Source organism: Bombina bombina, chromosome 3 (assembly GCF_027579735.1).
Source record: "Bombina bombina isolate aBomBom1 chromosome 3, aBomBom1.pri, whole genome shotgun sequence".
Lineage (NCBI taxonomy): Eukaryota > Metazoa > Chordata > Amphibia > Anura > Bombinatoridae > Bombina > Bombina bombina.
In genome coordinates, this window is record NC_069501.1 from 224,466,963 (window position 1) to 224,480,834 (window position 13,872).

Below are 13,872 nucleotides of genomic sequence, written 5' to 3' on the forward strand. Positions count from 1 at the left end.
ACTTAAGGTTGTCTTTTTCCACTCTACTCTCCATTCCCCAATTACAACAAGGAAGCTGATTTTGTCTAAGCATTGGTTGCATGTGGGTAGGTAAGCAAGCTAGTAAGGTCAGCGGCCAGGCTAGTAAGTTAATATGCTATTCAGTAATGTTATTACTGGTGGGGGAGGGCGTCATTGCATTCTTGAACCCAGGCAGCACAATATCTTGAGCCGGCCCTGAATAAAGAATCTATTGAACAATTGTGCAAGGCAGTCAGTTTATCTCCCATGCATGCATTCGCTAAATTTCGCCAACTGAATCTATGTATTGTCCTGGCATACAGCATTTGGCAGGATGAAAGGTCTTGCATATGTACTTCCTCACTTGAAGAAAAAAAGATGCATATTGAAAACACTTGAACTGGACTATGTTAAGGAGTTAAAAGTCCCACATTTTATTCCATTCTATTGAAAACATAGGGGCACAGCCACCATTGACAGCTGTTGTGATTTGGGGCTGATGGTGATTTGGTTTTACTTTATATGTTTCTTTTAGGTTACTTACTTTTATGAGGCCTGGATATTCCTGGGACGGGAGCCCATACACATGATTCTTGCCAGTTAGACTGACACCCAAGAAACAAGGCAAATTCTGTAGCACTCCAGACCTCCCAGGGTTCTTTTCTTTCCAGTAGCAAACATTTATTCTTAGAGTCTGCAGAAGAGAAACACATATGTATTTATAAATATAACAATGGCATACAACATTATACCATGCATAACATCTTTGACTAAATAAACTGACTATAAATAACTGTAATAAATCAACAACTTATTAGCCACATAGCCATTTAATCACATTATAATTATTTTCAACATATAATTATTCAAAAGGAGAGAGAGGATAAAAGAAATCCTCAAGATTGGGGTATGTTAGCACTCATTCCTACTAAATAGTAAAGTTTAAAAAGTTTAATTTTTATTAGTTAGAAGTTTAAAAAGAACCCATATATAATGTGATTAATTATATGAGTAAGGAAGGCCTTATATATCGAAAAATACCTATACAACTTATACACTAAGGTCACCTTGCCCCCCTGTTTCCTGGCCGATAACTGCTCCCTCGGCTTCAGGTGACAGGGACAAGAGACCATGAACTAAAAGTTAAAACCAAAAATAGTGCACCAAGGTGCTTCTATTTACACAACAAACGCGTTTCGGCTGTTAGTGGCAGCCTTTTTCAATGTAGCATAGACAAGCCGAGGCCCGGGTGCCACAACTTCTTATAGTCCTAAGCAACCGATGAATTGACCTATCACGCACAAGGGGCGAGATACGCCCCGTTAAACACCAATGACTGACGCCTAAGAAAAGGCTTGTATTCTATAAGGTATCCGATTGGTTATGGCTCTGGTATGAATATCCTATGGTCATTATAATACTAACATCGTTACGCTAATAGTTTAACCCATTTATTTACGATTGCACATCCAATATAATAATCTTATGGTAAATAGCCTACATAAACATGTCAGACATTCTCCTTATGGCGTCTATTTAAATGAGCAGAGATTTGAATATGTTGTTATTTATTACACATTAATGGTGGTTCGTGCCTGTACCATTAGTTAGCCAATGGATGCGCTTCTCTCATTCACTCATGTTCTCTACGCAATTCTACTGGTCTTAATAGAGGACACAACACGATTTTAGGGTTATGCATATAATTATGCAATTAAAAATGTAAATTCAATTATTTTCCAAGTATTAAGCAAATGTTGCTAGAAAATAAATTAGTATCTATCTATCTATCTATCTATCTATCTATCTATCTATCTATCTATCTCAAATTAATTTTATGTTAAAGCCATTGGTATAGATAAAAAAATATTTGGCATCTCTATTTCCTTAGAATTAGAACAGCATTGTTCTGAGAAATATTGCAATTGCATATTAAACTCACACCAGATGTATTTAGCACTGTCTGGGTACAATATGCAGTATATGTCAATGACATTTTGATAACAACATGGACTCTAATTACTGCCCCACCACTAAAATTCCCACTCACATAAACCTAATAATCCACTATATATACAAAAATCTCTTGAACAATCTAAACTCCTAAACTAAGTAAATGAGAACAATACTCAGTGATTTCCCTAATGTAAAAACGGTCAAAAAGTCCTCTTCTTTTGTAACTCCCTTAAAGCAAGTACATACTTAAAAACAATATAAATCTAAATGTATTTGTCCTGGTAAATAAATACATTCTCACACATAACATGCTTCCTGCTTTATCCTTATTTTATCAATTGATCCTCAGCCTCTTTTTGCCAGCGTTAGAGTATTCCAATTTGTAAACGTCATTACGTGAGTCCCACTGCTGGTTTCCTTTGTGTGGGGAATGTTTGTATTCGACAGGGGCAAACAATGGAGTCTTATAGAGGTTTTAAAAGATTTCCAGTCCACTTGAGCCTGATGGCTCGCCGGAAACAAGGGGCATCAAGCTCCATATGAAGCTTGATAAATCGGCCCCAGAATGTCAGCAATTGGCATGGAAGTGTCAATGTTGCTATATTTATTTTAAAGTGGGTTTTATATGTATGTGTGTCACTGTAAGCAAGTGTGTAAGTTTGTTCCTGTGTGTGTATGTGTGTGTGTGAGCAAGTTTGTGTGTTTGTTCCTGTTTGTGGCTGACTGAGCAGAGGATGCTGGGGGTTACAGGGGCGATGTACATTATCTAAAATGTAATTTGGGCATATATCGGGTATGAAGAATATTCAGGGGTTATGCCTCTGATCTGAACTCAAATTTTGGTATATAGGTGGCATGATGGGTCCACAGAGACTTGGAAGTAGATGTATTAACTGTAGCGGATCATGTCTGTCCGACAACACTAAATGCTTATGACCGCTGCTTCTTAACTTATGTTTCCGGCGAGCCTGCAGGCTCGTGCGGAAACAGCTGCATTCACAGCATATTAAATCGGCCCCTTTGTATCTGATCTCAGATCTCATTGGGCACAGAGCTGGCATAAAGTGGCTGCCTGCAAGGGTCAAACAATTAATATTAGGCCTTATTTGGGCATATAGCAGCAATAAAGGGGGCTGCTAAGACCATACATCGGTTCATATATCTAATTTAAGCTGTGCGGCCATATATCTGACCTGATCTCTCATTAGAGCATACTGCTACAGCCTTAAATTGATCTGTGTACACAGATCAGACCAGACCTATCGAGCAACACGATTTAGCAGCCACTTCCCTATTATCTTCCTGTCCAGCAGCTTGAAGTGAGGGTGCCTAACTGCTTATTAATCACTGCAGATTGAAATGCATAGAATAGGTGCAAACCCAATATTAACTAACATGCTAACAATGCAGAGAACTGATTGCAGAAAAATGCAAGTAAAAAAACGTTTTTGTTCATTAAACTTAGTTTGATGATGATGCAGTCTGTTGTGTAATTATTTTATTAGGTGATGTTTAGCAAATGTTTTTGTTCATTAAACTTGGTTTGATGTTGATACAATCTATATTATTAGGTTTATAATGCTGTTTAGTATTTAAAGTCTTCATTTCAAAGCTTTAAAAATAATGTATTAGGTGTTACTTATGACAATTTTGAGAGGGGCCTGGAACCTAACTCCCTCACTTCCCATTGACTTACATTATAAACTGGGTTTCAATTTACAACCATTCCTTCTGGAACCTAACCTCGAGTAAACTGAGGGCTACCTGTATATACAGGCATTCCCCGGGTTACAGACATCTGACTTAAGTACAACTCGTACTTACAAACAGAGAAAATAGAGATTTATTTCCAATCCTTTCCAGGATAACCGAAAATACTCAAAATACAATAGTCACAAGGACAGAAAGTGATGTGAAATTTTCTGAAAAGGGGCACAGATAGCAAAACAAACTTTTTCCTATCCTTTCCGAAAATAAAAAAAATGTTTGGCTAGAGTTTCACCTAAAAAAAGTGCCTGTTCTAACTTACATACAATTTCAACTTATCTAAAATGTAATTTGGGCATAAATCGGGTATGAAGAATATTCAGGGGTTATGCCTCTGATCTGAACTCAAATATACTGTTTGCATTTTAGTGTGTCTGATTAAAAGCATGAATTATGTGGTTGTAGGTTAAAGACCCAGGGAGGAATGGACCTTGACGTGGCCCTGGGCCTATTACCTTTTGGCTAAACTCTGTAACTAACTCTTCCATTTTGCTTTTAATCTAGCTGTGTGCTTGTCAGAATTTCTATCTTTTTTCATATATATTTAAATAAAATGTTTTCTCATAATATTGCAGCCCTAGTTTTCAAATTGAATTTCTCAAGCCCTGTCTCATAAGCACTCACTTGAGTCACTCTTTTGACACCTATGAGCTACCATGTTAAAAATTATGCGCAGCTCATGTGTACACCAAGCAACTCTGTCTGCTTCACATGTTGCCACTAATTTTATTATGCTTAGTGCAGTTTTTTTTTTTTTTTGCCTTCCTTTGGATATATATATATATATATATATATATATATATATATTAGTATCCCACAAAAGTGAGTACACCCCTCACATTTTTGTATATATTGTATTATATCTTTTTTGAAATTGAACAATATTTATTGTTTCTTATTATAGATAAGTGAAAAAGTTGTTTTCATTTAATCCGTACGGTTGTAGAGAGTTGAGAATATAAATCCAGTGGCTCTCTGCTTGCAGAAGTTGTTGTTCAATGTCGCCCCCTCTGATTCCAAGTTTTGCTGTTTGTATCCCAAAACAGCGGAAATCAGTGGTCTTGGATCTGTGTTTATTATGAAAATGGTCTGCAACTGTTGTAATAATATTCTTATTTTTTAAATCTTTGTCGGCATTTCTGATGTTGCTTAGATGTTCCACCTGAATTTTCGTGTGGACATGCCCACATAGACTTTATTACAACTACAAGTGATTCCATAGATTATAGATTCAGTGTTGCAATTAATATGAGAATTGATGGTATGAGTTTGGTTAAATCTAACAGTTTCTGCACTTGAAGTTTCCTAGTGCAATGGGGTTTGTTTTTCGTTTCCTTTTTCAAAATGGCTGGGGCTTAGGAGATCTTTAAGATTATTCGATCTCCTATATCCCACTTGAATTCTATCTCCCACTATGTCTTTCAGTATCGGATCCGATTTAAGTATCTCCAAGTGCTTATTGAGGATATTAACTACTTCCTTTACCTGTGGTGAATAGGTTACAATGATTCTTGTCGTATCATCTTTAGCCTTTTTCTTTTTGTACAGTAGTTGTTTTCTGTCGGTATTTTCAGCTCTCTGTCTAGCTTTTTTTTTTTTTCCATCAAATAATTTTTATTGTTTTCAAAAACAGGAAAAACAAACATAAGACAAGTCAAAACAGGTGTACAAGAAAATCACAAGCAGTAGTGTACAATTATTAGACAGGTAATGACCACATGTGCAACTAAAATTAAGACGAGGGCTTAATATCATTTTTAAACTCGTGAATACAGCCAAGCCAATTTAAACCAAATCAAGAAGGTCTCGTAAGGATATACATTAATCAAGCAAGTCTCAGTAAGTCAGATTACATGATAGACTCCCTCCTAGCTGTATTGTCATTATTTTGCTGTTCCCAAATGAAAATTACGTCTAAGATAACATCTTGTTTCCCTTTGTACACATAGTAAATTTTTTCTAGTTCTAACATGTAACTCACTTCCTTTATCCACATACCATAGGGAGGAGGAGAGGTTTTATTCTAGAACCTAGGGATTAAACGTCTAGCGCAACTAAGCATACAATGCAACAGTTTCTTTCGATATAAGCAAGATATTTTAGGGGTATCACTTAGAAGCACCAAGCTAGGGGTGAATATGATTGGTCTCCCCAATACTCTGTCTACGTGTCTATTTATATTGTCCCAATAAGAGCTAAGAAGTGGACAAGACCACCAAATATGTGAGAGTGTACCCACCCCCCCACAATGTCTCCAACATAGGGAAGAGGAGTTAGGGAATATGCTTTGAAGGTGATGTGGAGTAAGATACCACCTTTAAAGTAGTTTGTAATTCATTTCAACCATCGTTAAAGATAGGGAAGATTTTTTAGTTTCAGAAAATATATGAAGCCATTGGGCATCAGTGAATTCTATATTTAACTCCCTCTCCCATTTTACAATAAATGATGGTTTCTTATTAGGGAAGGTACCTCTAAGCAACTTGTATATTGTAGAAAAATGGGATTTAGCTACTGTAGGAGACGTACACAGGGTTTCAAAGGGGGTCAAGGGCCTTACAAGATCTGACTTATAAGTGCTAGTAGAAATCACATGCCTAATTTGCAAATACGTGTACCATAAATGAAAGGGGGCCCCCAGTTGGTGATGTAAGTCTGCTTGAGACTTAATAAGTCCGTTTTGTAATACCATATGTGTCGGAATATTAGTAGGGATGCCTGCAATAAGCGGCGAAGGAAAGGTATGTGGCTTCAACATCAAGGGGTTATTAAGTAAAGGGGTTAAAGGGGAGATTCGTGTCGAGAACTGTATGTCCTCAGATAGAAGTCTATCCCATATCCTAAGGGTGGCAGCAATATAGTGGTTTCCCCAAACGTCTATTGGTCTTTGTCTACTTGGTATCCAGCATTGGTCTCCCAAATTCAGACCACCTTCTAGGAAGGATTCTATTTGAATCCAGGGTTTCCCTGCCGGGGAATGCTTCCATGCAACTATATGGGCAATATGGGCCGACTTGTAATAATTCAATAGATTCGGGGAACCCAAGCCTCCATCCTCCTTGTGTAAAAATAAGGTGTTCCTAGCTACTCTGGATCTCTTATTATCCCATATAAATGTGTCTAGCATTTTTTGTTGTTTTCTTAAATACTGTAAGGGGAGGTCTAGCAGGAGTACTTGAAATAAATATAGGTACTTAGGGACAAGGTTCATTTTTATAGCGTTAATACGCCCTATCCATGAAAGATGGCCCTGTTTACTCCAAAGCTCTAATGACTTGCTAGTTTCCTGCTGAAGGGGCATGTAATTAAGGCTGAATATCTCCGTATAGTTGGGTGATATGTCAATCCCCAAGTAGTGTATTTTATTCATCATTTGAAATGAGGTATGAGTTGAAATAAATTGCAGTTCTTCCTCCCTAAGGTGTATCGGCATTAACATTGATTTTTCCATGTTAACAGAAAAATTAGAGACTGATTTGTAATCCTCCAGTTCGTGTAGAAGGGCGGGGTTAGATGTTAACGGGGAATGTTTTGTAAATATAATGTCATCCGCGTATAGGAGACATTTTTGGTGAATCTCCCCAAAGGAGGCTCCACTAACAAGAGGGTTGCTTCTGACTCGTACAGCCAGTACCTCCACTACTAAGGCGAATAGTAGCGGAGAAAAAGGGCACCCCTGGCGAGTGCCGTTATTTATATAAAATACTTGTGAGAGTGTGCTGTTTGGGCTAACTCGCGCTAATGGGCCCGTATAAAGTGATTTAATGCGGGAAATTAAAGTTTGCGAGAAACCAAATTTTGACTGGGTGGACCATAGAATGTCCCAGTCCACCCTGTCAAAGGCCTTTTCCGCATCCGTGGACAATAGGACCAGAGGCTTTTCAGTGGATGATGCGAAAAGTAAAGTATGTAATACCCGGATGGTATTGTCTTTAGCCTCTCTGCCTCGTATAAATCCAGTTTGGTCCGAGTTCACTAGAAGGGGTAAGTATTTATTTATTCTTGTAGCAATCAATTTGGCGTATAGTTTAATGTCTATATTTATTAGGGAGATAGGGCGGTAATAAGATACTTTGTCACAAGGTTTATTTGGTTTGGGGATAACTGAAATAGTGGCTTCCAAAAGGGATGGGGTTAATTGTCCCTCCTGGTCTAAGGAGTGATACATACTTAACAAAGGGGGACAAAGCAGGGACTTAAACTGATGATAAAATTTAGGTGTGAACCTATCGGGGCCTGGGGCTTTGCCTTGGGGGAGGTTTTTGATAGCCATCATTAGCTCTTGGGCCGAGAATTCCTCGTCCAATGCCTCACAGTCTGATGCAAGTAGCATGGGGAGTTGGATCTCGGATAGGTAATTATTAATCTTAGCTAGTTTGGTTTCTGCATCTAGAGATGGAAGGTTATACAGTGTAGAATAATATTGCGCAAATTAATTAACAATGTCTGCATTTGTGGTATAAGTTACGCCCTCCGTATCAGTTATTTTATCTATAAAAGCTTTGTAACGCTTCTTCTTCAGGGACCTAGCAAGGAGATGCCCCGCTTTATTGCTCTCAATAAAAATTTTCAATTTGGACGTTAAAGCCCGCATGTGGTCATTCTTAATTAGATATTGGTGTAGCTCCTCCCTAGCCTGCTGAGATTTCTGCAAAAGTGCTTGGGACTGCGGATTCTGCTTGAGTTCCCTTTCACAGTTATTAAAGTTAGAGGTCAGTAAAGTAAATTGGGCTCTTCTTTGCATACGCTGCCTATGTGTGTGTCCCATTATCACTCCCTGATAAAACACTTATATGCTTCCCAGTTGTTGGTTGCTGAGGTAGCTAAGGGATCATTAAAGGAAAAGAACTCAGCCGTCTTCTCCGCTAAGTCCTTTGTGATCAGAGGATTAACGAAAATCTGGTCGCTCATTCTCCAATTTTGCTGATATTGTGGCTTAGTTTACCACTGAAAGCTAGAGCACACCATACTATGGTCAGACCAAGCGGTGTGAAAGAGCCTGGATTCACATAGGGAGGAGAGTGTCTGCTGCTCGCAGAAGATATAATCTAAGCGGGTGTATGAGCGTTGTGGGTTTGAGAAGAATGTGAAATCCCTGGTGGTTGGATTAGCTACTCTCCAGGAGTCAAATAAGGGCATGGCTCTTATAGCTTGCCAGTTAGCTTTTATTTGAGAGTTTTGCATGTAAGAGCAGCCTGTGGAAGTATCTAGTATGGGGCTCATTGGGAAGTTAAAGTCACCGCCTAGGAATACTGGGCCTTTCGAGATGTCTAGGATTTGATTGATTACTTTGCAAAAAAATGGGGATCTAGGGCGAATAGGAGCATATATATTTACTAGGGTAATTGGCCTGCCAAAGAAGAGTCCCACCAGGATTAGTATTCGTCCATCTATGTCTGAATATTTATCAAGTAATACAAATAATGTACCTTTTCTGAAGGAAATACACACACCATTATGCCTTGTCGGCCCTGAACCTAAAAGGTGTTGGTCATAGTAGAGCTGCAAAAGTTTGGGCTCATTAGCTTTTTTAAAATGAGTCTCTTGCGTCATAATAATGTCGACTGTCTTTTTATAAAAATCATGGAATGCTATTGATCGTTTCTGTGGGGAGAGAAAGCCCTTAATATTTTGCGTGGCTATGCGAAACTGACTAGGACGGTCTCGCTCTGGCATGAAGTCCTAGATGTGGGTGTCACAGTCAGTACAACAAGTGGTGCAAATAGTTATGTGTGGTCACAGTCTCCCTGTCGCTACCTGAACACAGAGAAATACTTATTTATCAAGTACACTTCAAACAAAACAAGCAATTAAACAAACAGTTCTCTAATATCCCCTACTCCTTGGATTGCAATTTGAGGAGAAACAACTGAAGGAGAAAGGAGATCCAGAACTAATGAGAAAAGAGAAGAGGAAGGGGAGGGATGAGTAGTAGGGTAGGGAAGCTAGTAGGAAAGAGAAGGAAGAGGCAAGTTGGGTTAGAAAAGAGGTAGAGTTTGAGTAAAGACTGCAAGAGGGGAAAGTGCAGTACGACGGAGCTCCCCCGTCAGGCCAAGATCAGAAGGATACAAGAACAAGAACCCATACTCAGAACTAGGACAGAGATGAGTAACAATGCAAACATTTTAGAATATGGTAAACTGTAAATTAAAAAGATATATCTATATATATATATAGAGTAAATAAATCTCAATGCAAAAGTCTTCTCCCACAACAATGTCCAATAGTTTAAGTTCTTCATTATAAGAGCTAGGCTAACAAACAAACAAGAACAGTTGCCTAGAGTAAACAAACTTGAATGCAGAAAGTCTCTTTGTATATCAATGTCTTGTAGTTTAAATTCTACATTATATACTCACGACCACCAGGGATGCAGGTAGTAGTAGATTATTCTGGAAGTAACCCTTGAGAAAAGGGCACCCTCAGGTCCTTTCCATCTGTAGTGTGTGGGTATGTAAAAACACACCAGCTGCTCATAACCTGTGCTGAGGTGCACAGCCATGATCTTCGCAAAACGTAGCAAGTTAGACTTCTGTCATTGCCAAGGATTTTTGTAGCAAGAGGGAAAGACCGACAGCCTCCCTGCTGAGAGATTTCTGAGAGATTTCTGACCCCTCTCCGTCATTTGTAGCAAAACCGTGATACGAAATAGGGGAAAAAGGGGCCCAGTTTCCAGGAATCTAGGCCTGATGATGGATCTCTCAAAAGCTTATTACAAAGCGTGGCAGATAAATGCTTGTTTAAGCGGTAGCCACTGGAGTGTCGGGATCTGCATCTGTGCACAACTTTTTCCTGCTCTTCTTGTCTACTACCTCGGACCAGAGGCGCCTCTGTGGCTTGGTAGGGGTGCAGTATGGTCTTTCGGCTGAGGCACCACTGCGTCCGGTATAGGAATGTCTAGTAGCTTACAAAAGTCATTCACTTTTTCTGGAGAGCAGCATTAATGTTTACCATTTTTAATGAGTTGTAATGAGACAGGGAATCCCCACCTGTAAGGGATCTTCAGAGACCTTAAATGAGAGGTGAAGGTGGCAAATCCCTTTCTAAGTTGCAGTGTTCTGGCCGATAAGTCTTGATAGATTTGGATCTTAGCACCCATGTAGGAAAAATGTGGTTGTGTTCGTGCCATCTGGAGAATTTTTTCCCTATCTTTGTAACTCAAGAAGCACACTATAATGTCCCTTGGTGGCTGATTGTCGCAAGGATCTGTGAGCCCTTTCCAGGGGTATAGGTTCAATCACCCGCTGTTTGGAAATTGCTAAGGATTGGAACAAATTCTGTAAATGCTCTGATATATCTTCGCCTTTGACTGATTCAGGGATACCACGGATTCGAAGATTATTTCTTTGCGTCCTATTCTCAACATCGTCAAGTTTATTTTCCAAGTCAAGGATCTGTAACTGTTGCGTTTCTATGGAGTGTGACATGGCTGCCATATCGCTAATGATTTCTTCCCTGCCATCCTCTAGCGTCTCCACCCTGTTTCCCAGCTCATTTAAATCTTTTTTAAGTTCAGCGCTTTCAGCTTTGATGCAGGATTTCAACTGATTAATTAAAGCTTCCATAGCTTTTAGTGCCACTGGTGCATCTGTGGAGTGCGAATTTAATTTTGCAGGGGATCTCAAGGGCTGTGATATAGTAGGACTGTCAGACAGCTCCTCATCCTCACTGGAAGCTTGGGAGATTTCACTTTATTTTTGTGCTGTCAGTCTTTTTAAAGAAGGAATTTACAGCCCCAGAAGTCAAGGTTGATTTTGGAAGTTTTTCAGGTTTGGTAGCTCTACGCTGTGCCATGATGAGGGATTAGAAAGGGATCTAATAATCCTCTGCTGTACAGGTGTTTTCGGTTGTCCTTAATACGTCAGATTCCTTACTTGTGCATTCACATTTATTAGGCAGAATAAAGCCAGACAGAGTGAGCAGGCCTTGCTATGATAGGGGTGTATACTTTAGTTAATATCAGCCCTGTATCATGTCATTTGTCCAAACATACAACCCCTGTGTTGGTTAAGGCAGAAGATAGGTACTGAAATCTGGAAGTACTGTCTATTATGTACCTGCTGCGCTCCCCTGCTAAAAATGGCGACTGCCACGTGGGTGCCTAAGTGCCTAAGTGATATGCTCCTTACCAGACATTTATAGGAGAGTGTCTGGCGTAGTGCTGCATCCTATCCTCCTCCGGTCTGCTTGCAAAGGAAGTGCAGAGTCTCCCGTTCCTGGTCTGGCCTTTTAACACAAGCCCGAGTTGCACTCTAGGAGGGCTCCATTTGCGGCCTTTAGTGCCGTCTGATTGCCGGGTCCGGAACGCTTGCGGCGGCCTACACGTGAAGAGGACTAAGCCCCTCTCACCCTCCGACCACCTAGCGCATCAAGTCTGGGCACTTTTGTGGGCTTAAATTGGCCCAAGGGAAAGCTCCATCTCCACTGCTGCAGGAGCTCTAGGTTAGTGCGGCCATTCGGTACGCCCGCAAGCTCCGCCCCCTGTATTATATCTTTTTATGTGACAACACTGAAGAAATTACACTTTGCTACAATGTAAAGTAGTGAGTGTAAAGCCTGTATAACAGGGGAAATATGCTTTCCCCTCAAAATAACTCAACACACAGCCATTAATATCTAAACCACTAGCATCAAAAGTGAGTACACCCCTAAGTGGAAATGTTCAAATTGGACCCAATTAGCCATTTTTTCTTCCCAGTTTCATGTAACTCGTTATTGTTACAAGGTCTCAGGTGTGAATGGGGAGCAGGTATGTTAAATTTGGTGTTGTCGCTCTTACACTCTCTCATAATACTGGTCACTGGAAGTTCAACATGGCATCTCATGGCAAAGAACTCTCTGAGGATCTTAAAAAAAGAACTGTTGCTCTACATAAAGATGGTCTAGGCTATAAGAAGATTGCCAAGACCTTGCAACTGAGCTTCAGCATGGTGGGCAAGACCATACAGCGGTTTCACAGGACAAAAGAAATTGAGTGCACGTGCTCAAGGTCATATCCAGAGGTTGTCTTTTGGAAATAAACGTATGAGTGCTGCCAGCATTGCTGCAGAGGTTAAAGGGGTGGGGGGGGGGGAGGGTCAGCCTGTCAGTGCTCAGACCATACACCGCACACTGCATCAAATTGGTCTGCATGGTGGTCGTCCCAAAAGGTAGCCTCTTCTAAAAGATTATGCACATGAAAGCCTGCAAACAATTTGCTGAAGACAAGCAGACTAAGGACATGGATTACTGGAACCATGTCCTGTGGTCTGATGAGATCAAGATAAACTTATTTGATTCAGATGGTGTCAAGCGTCTGTGGCGGCAACCAGGTGAGGAGTACAAAAACAAGTGTGTCTTGCCTACAGTCAAGCATGGTGGTGGGAGTGTTATGGTCTGGGCCTCCATGAGTGCTGCGGCACTGGGGAGCTACAGTTCATTGAGGGAACCATGAATGCCAACATGTACTGTGACATACTGTGATATCCCTTTAAGACTCACTGCCTAATAGCACGTCCTCCCTATTTAAGGAAGTGCTATTACCTCACTCAGGGCCTGAAAATTGAAGTGGATTCTCACTATATTGTTCTCTCTGTGAACAAGTTACTTGTTAACTTTGTCTCTGACCGGAATCCTTCCCTGGATCCCTACGCCTACCGGATCTTCTTCCACACGCAAGCCGAAATCACGCTCACACAAGCGGTTACCGGATCACCGCTACCAGCACATCCCTTGTCAGCTCTCTCCTCAGCGGTACTACCGCTCTCCACGCTACATGATCAGCCATCTCTGAAGGGATAGGATCCGCTCTCCATGCTCCTTTGGGTATCGTTACTTGTTAAAGCAGTTTACTTTGGTTAAGCCTCTCTCAACTGTCTTTCAAGTGTGTCTCCCTGTGTGGGATGTATCTTCCCTGAATTAACCTCCTCTTAGCTGGGGCTATATCGCGTGTTTGCTGGGACTGTATATATTTTATGGTATGATTGTGTGAGTGCGTGAACTTCTTGCTGACATTAATAAGAACATTAATCCCGGATTAAACTTCTGCAATATACTACCTGCTCAAGCATATGAAATTTTCTCTCAATATATATATACATTCTCAAGTACCATTTTCTCATATCTTCATTTTGTTATATTGATATCTTTGAACCTATTTTTTGCAACATA

At 40.2% G+C, this 13,872-nt stretch overlaps 1 protein-coding gene across 1 annotated transcript in view; it reads right to left on the minus strand.

Moving 5' to 3' along the window:
* The window catches only part of PIPOX (pipecolic acid and sarcosine oxidase), a 321,476-nt gene that overhangs the window by 26,011 nt on the left and 281,593 nt on the right, over positions 1–13,872 (minus strand). The window contains exon 5 of the mRNA XM_053706176.1: positions 545–694. Within this exon, the coding sequence (XP_053562151.1) occupies positions 545–694 (150 nt within the window). The remainder of the gene's footprint in view (positions 1–544; positions 695–13,872) is intronic.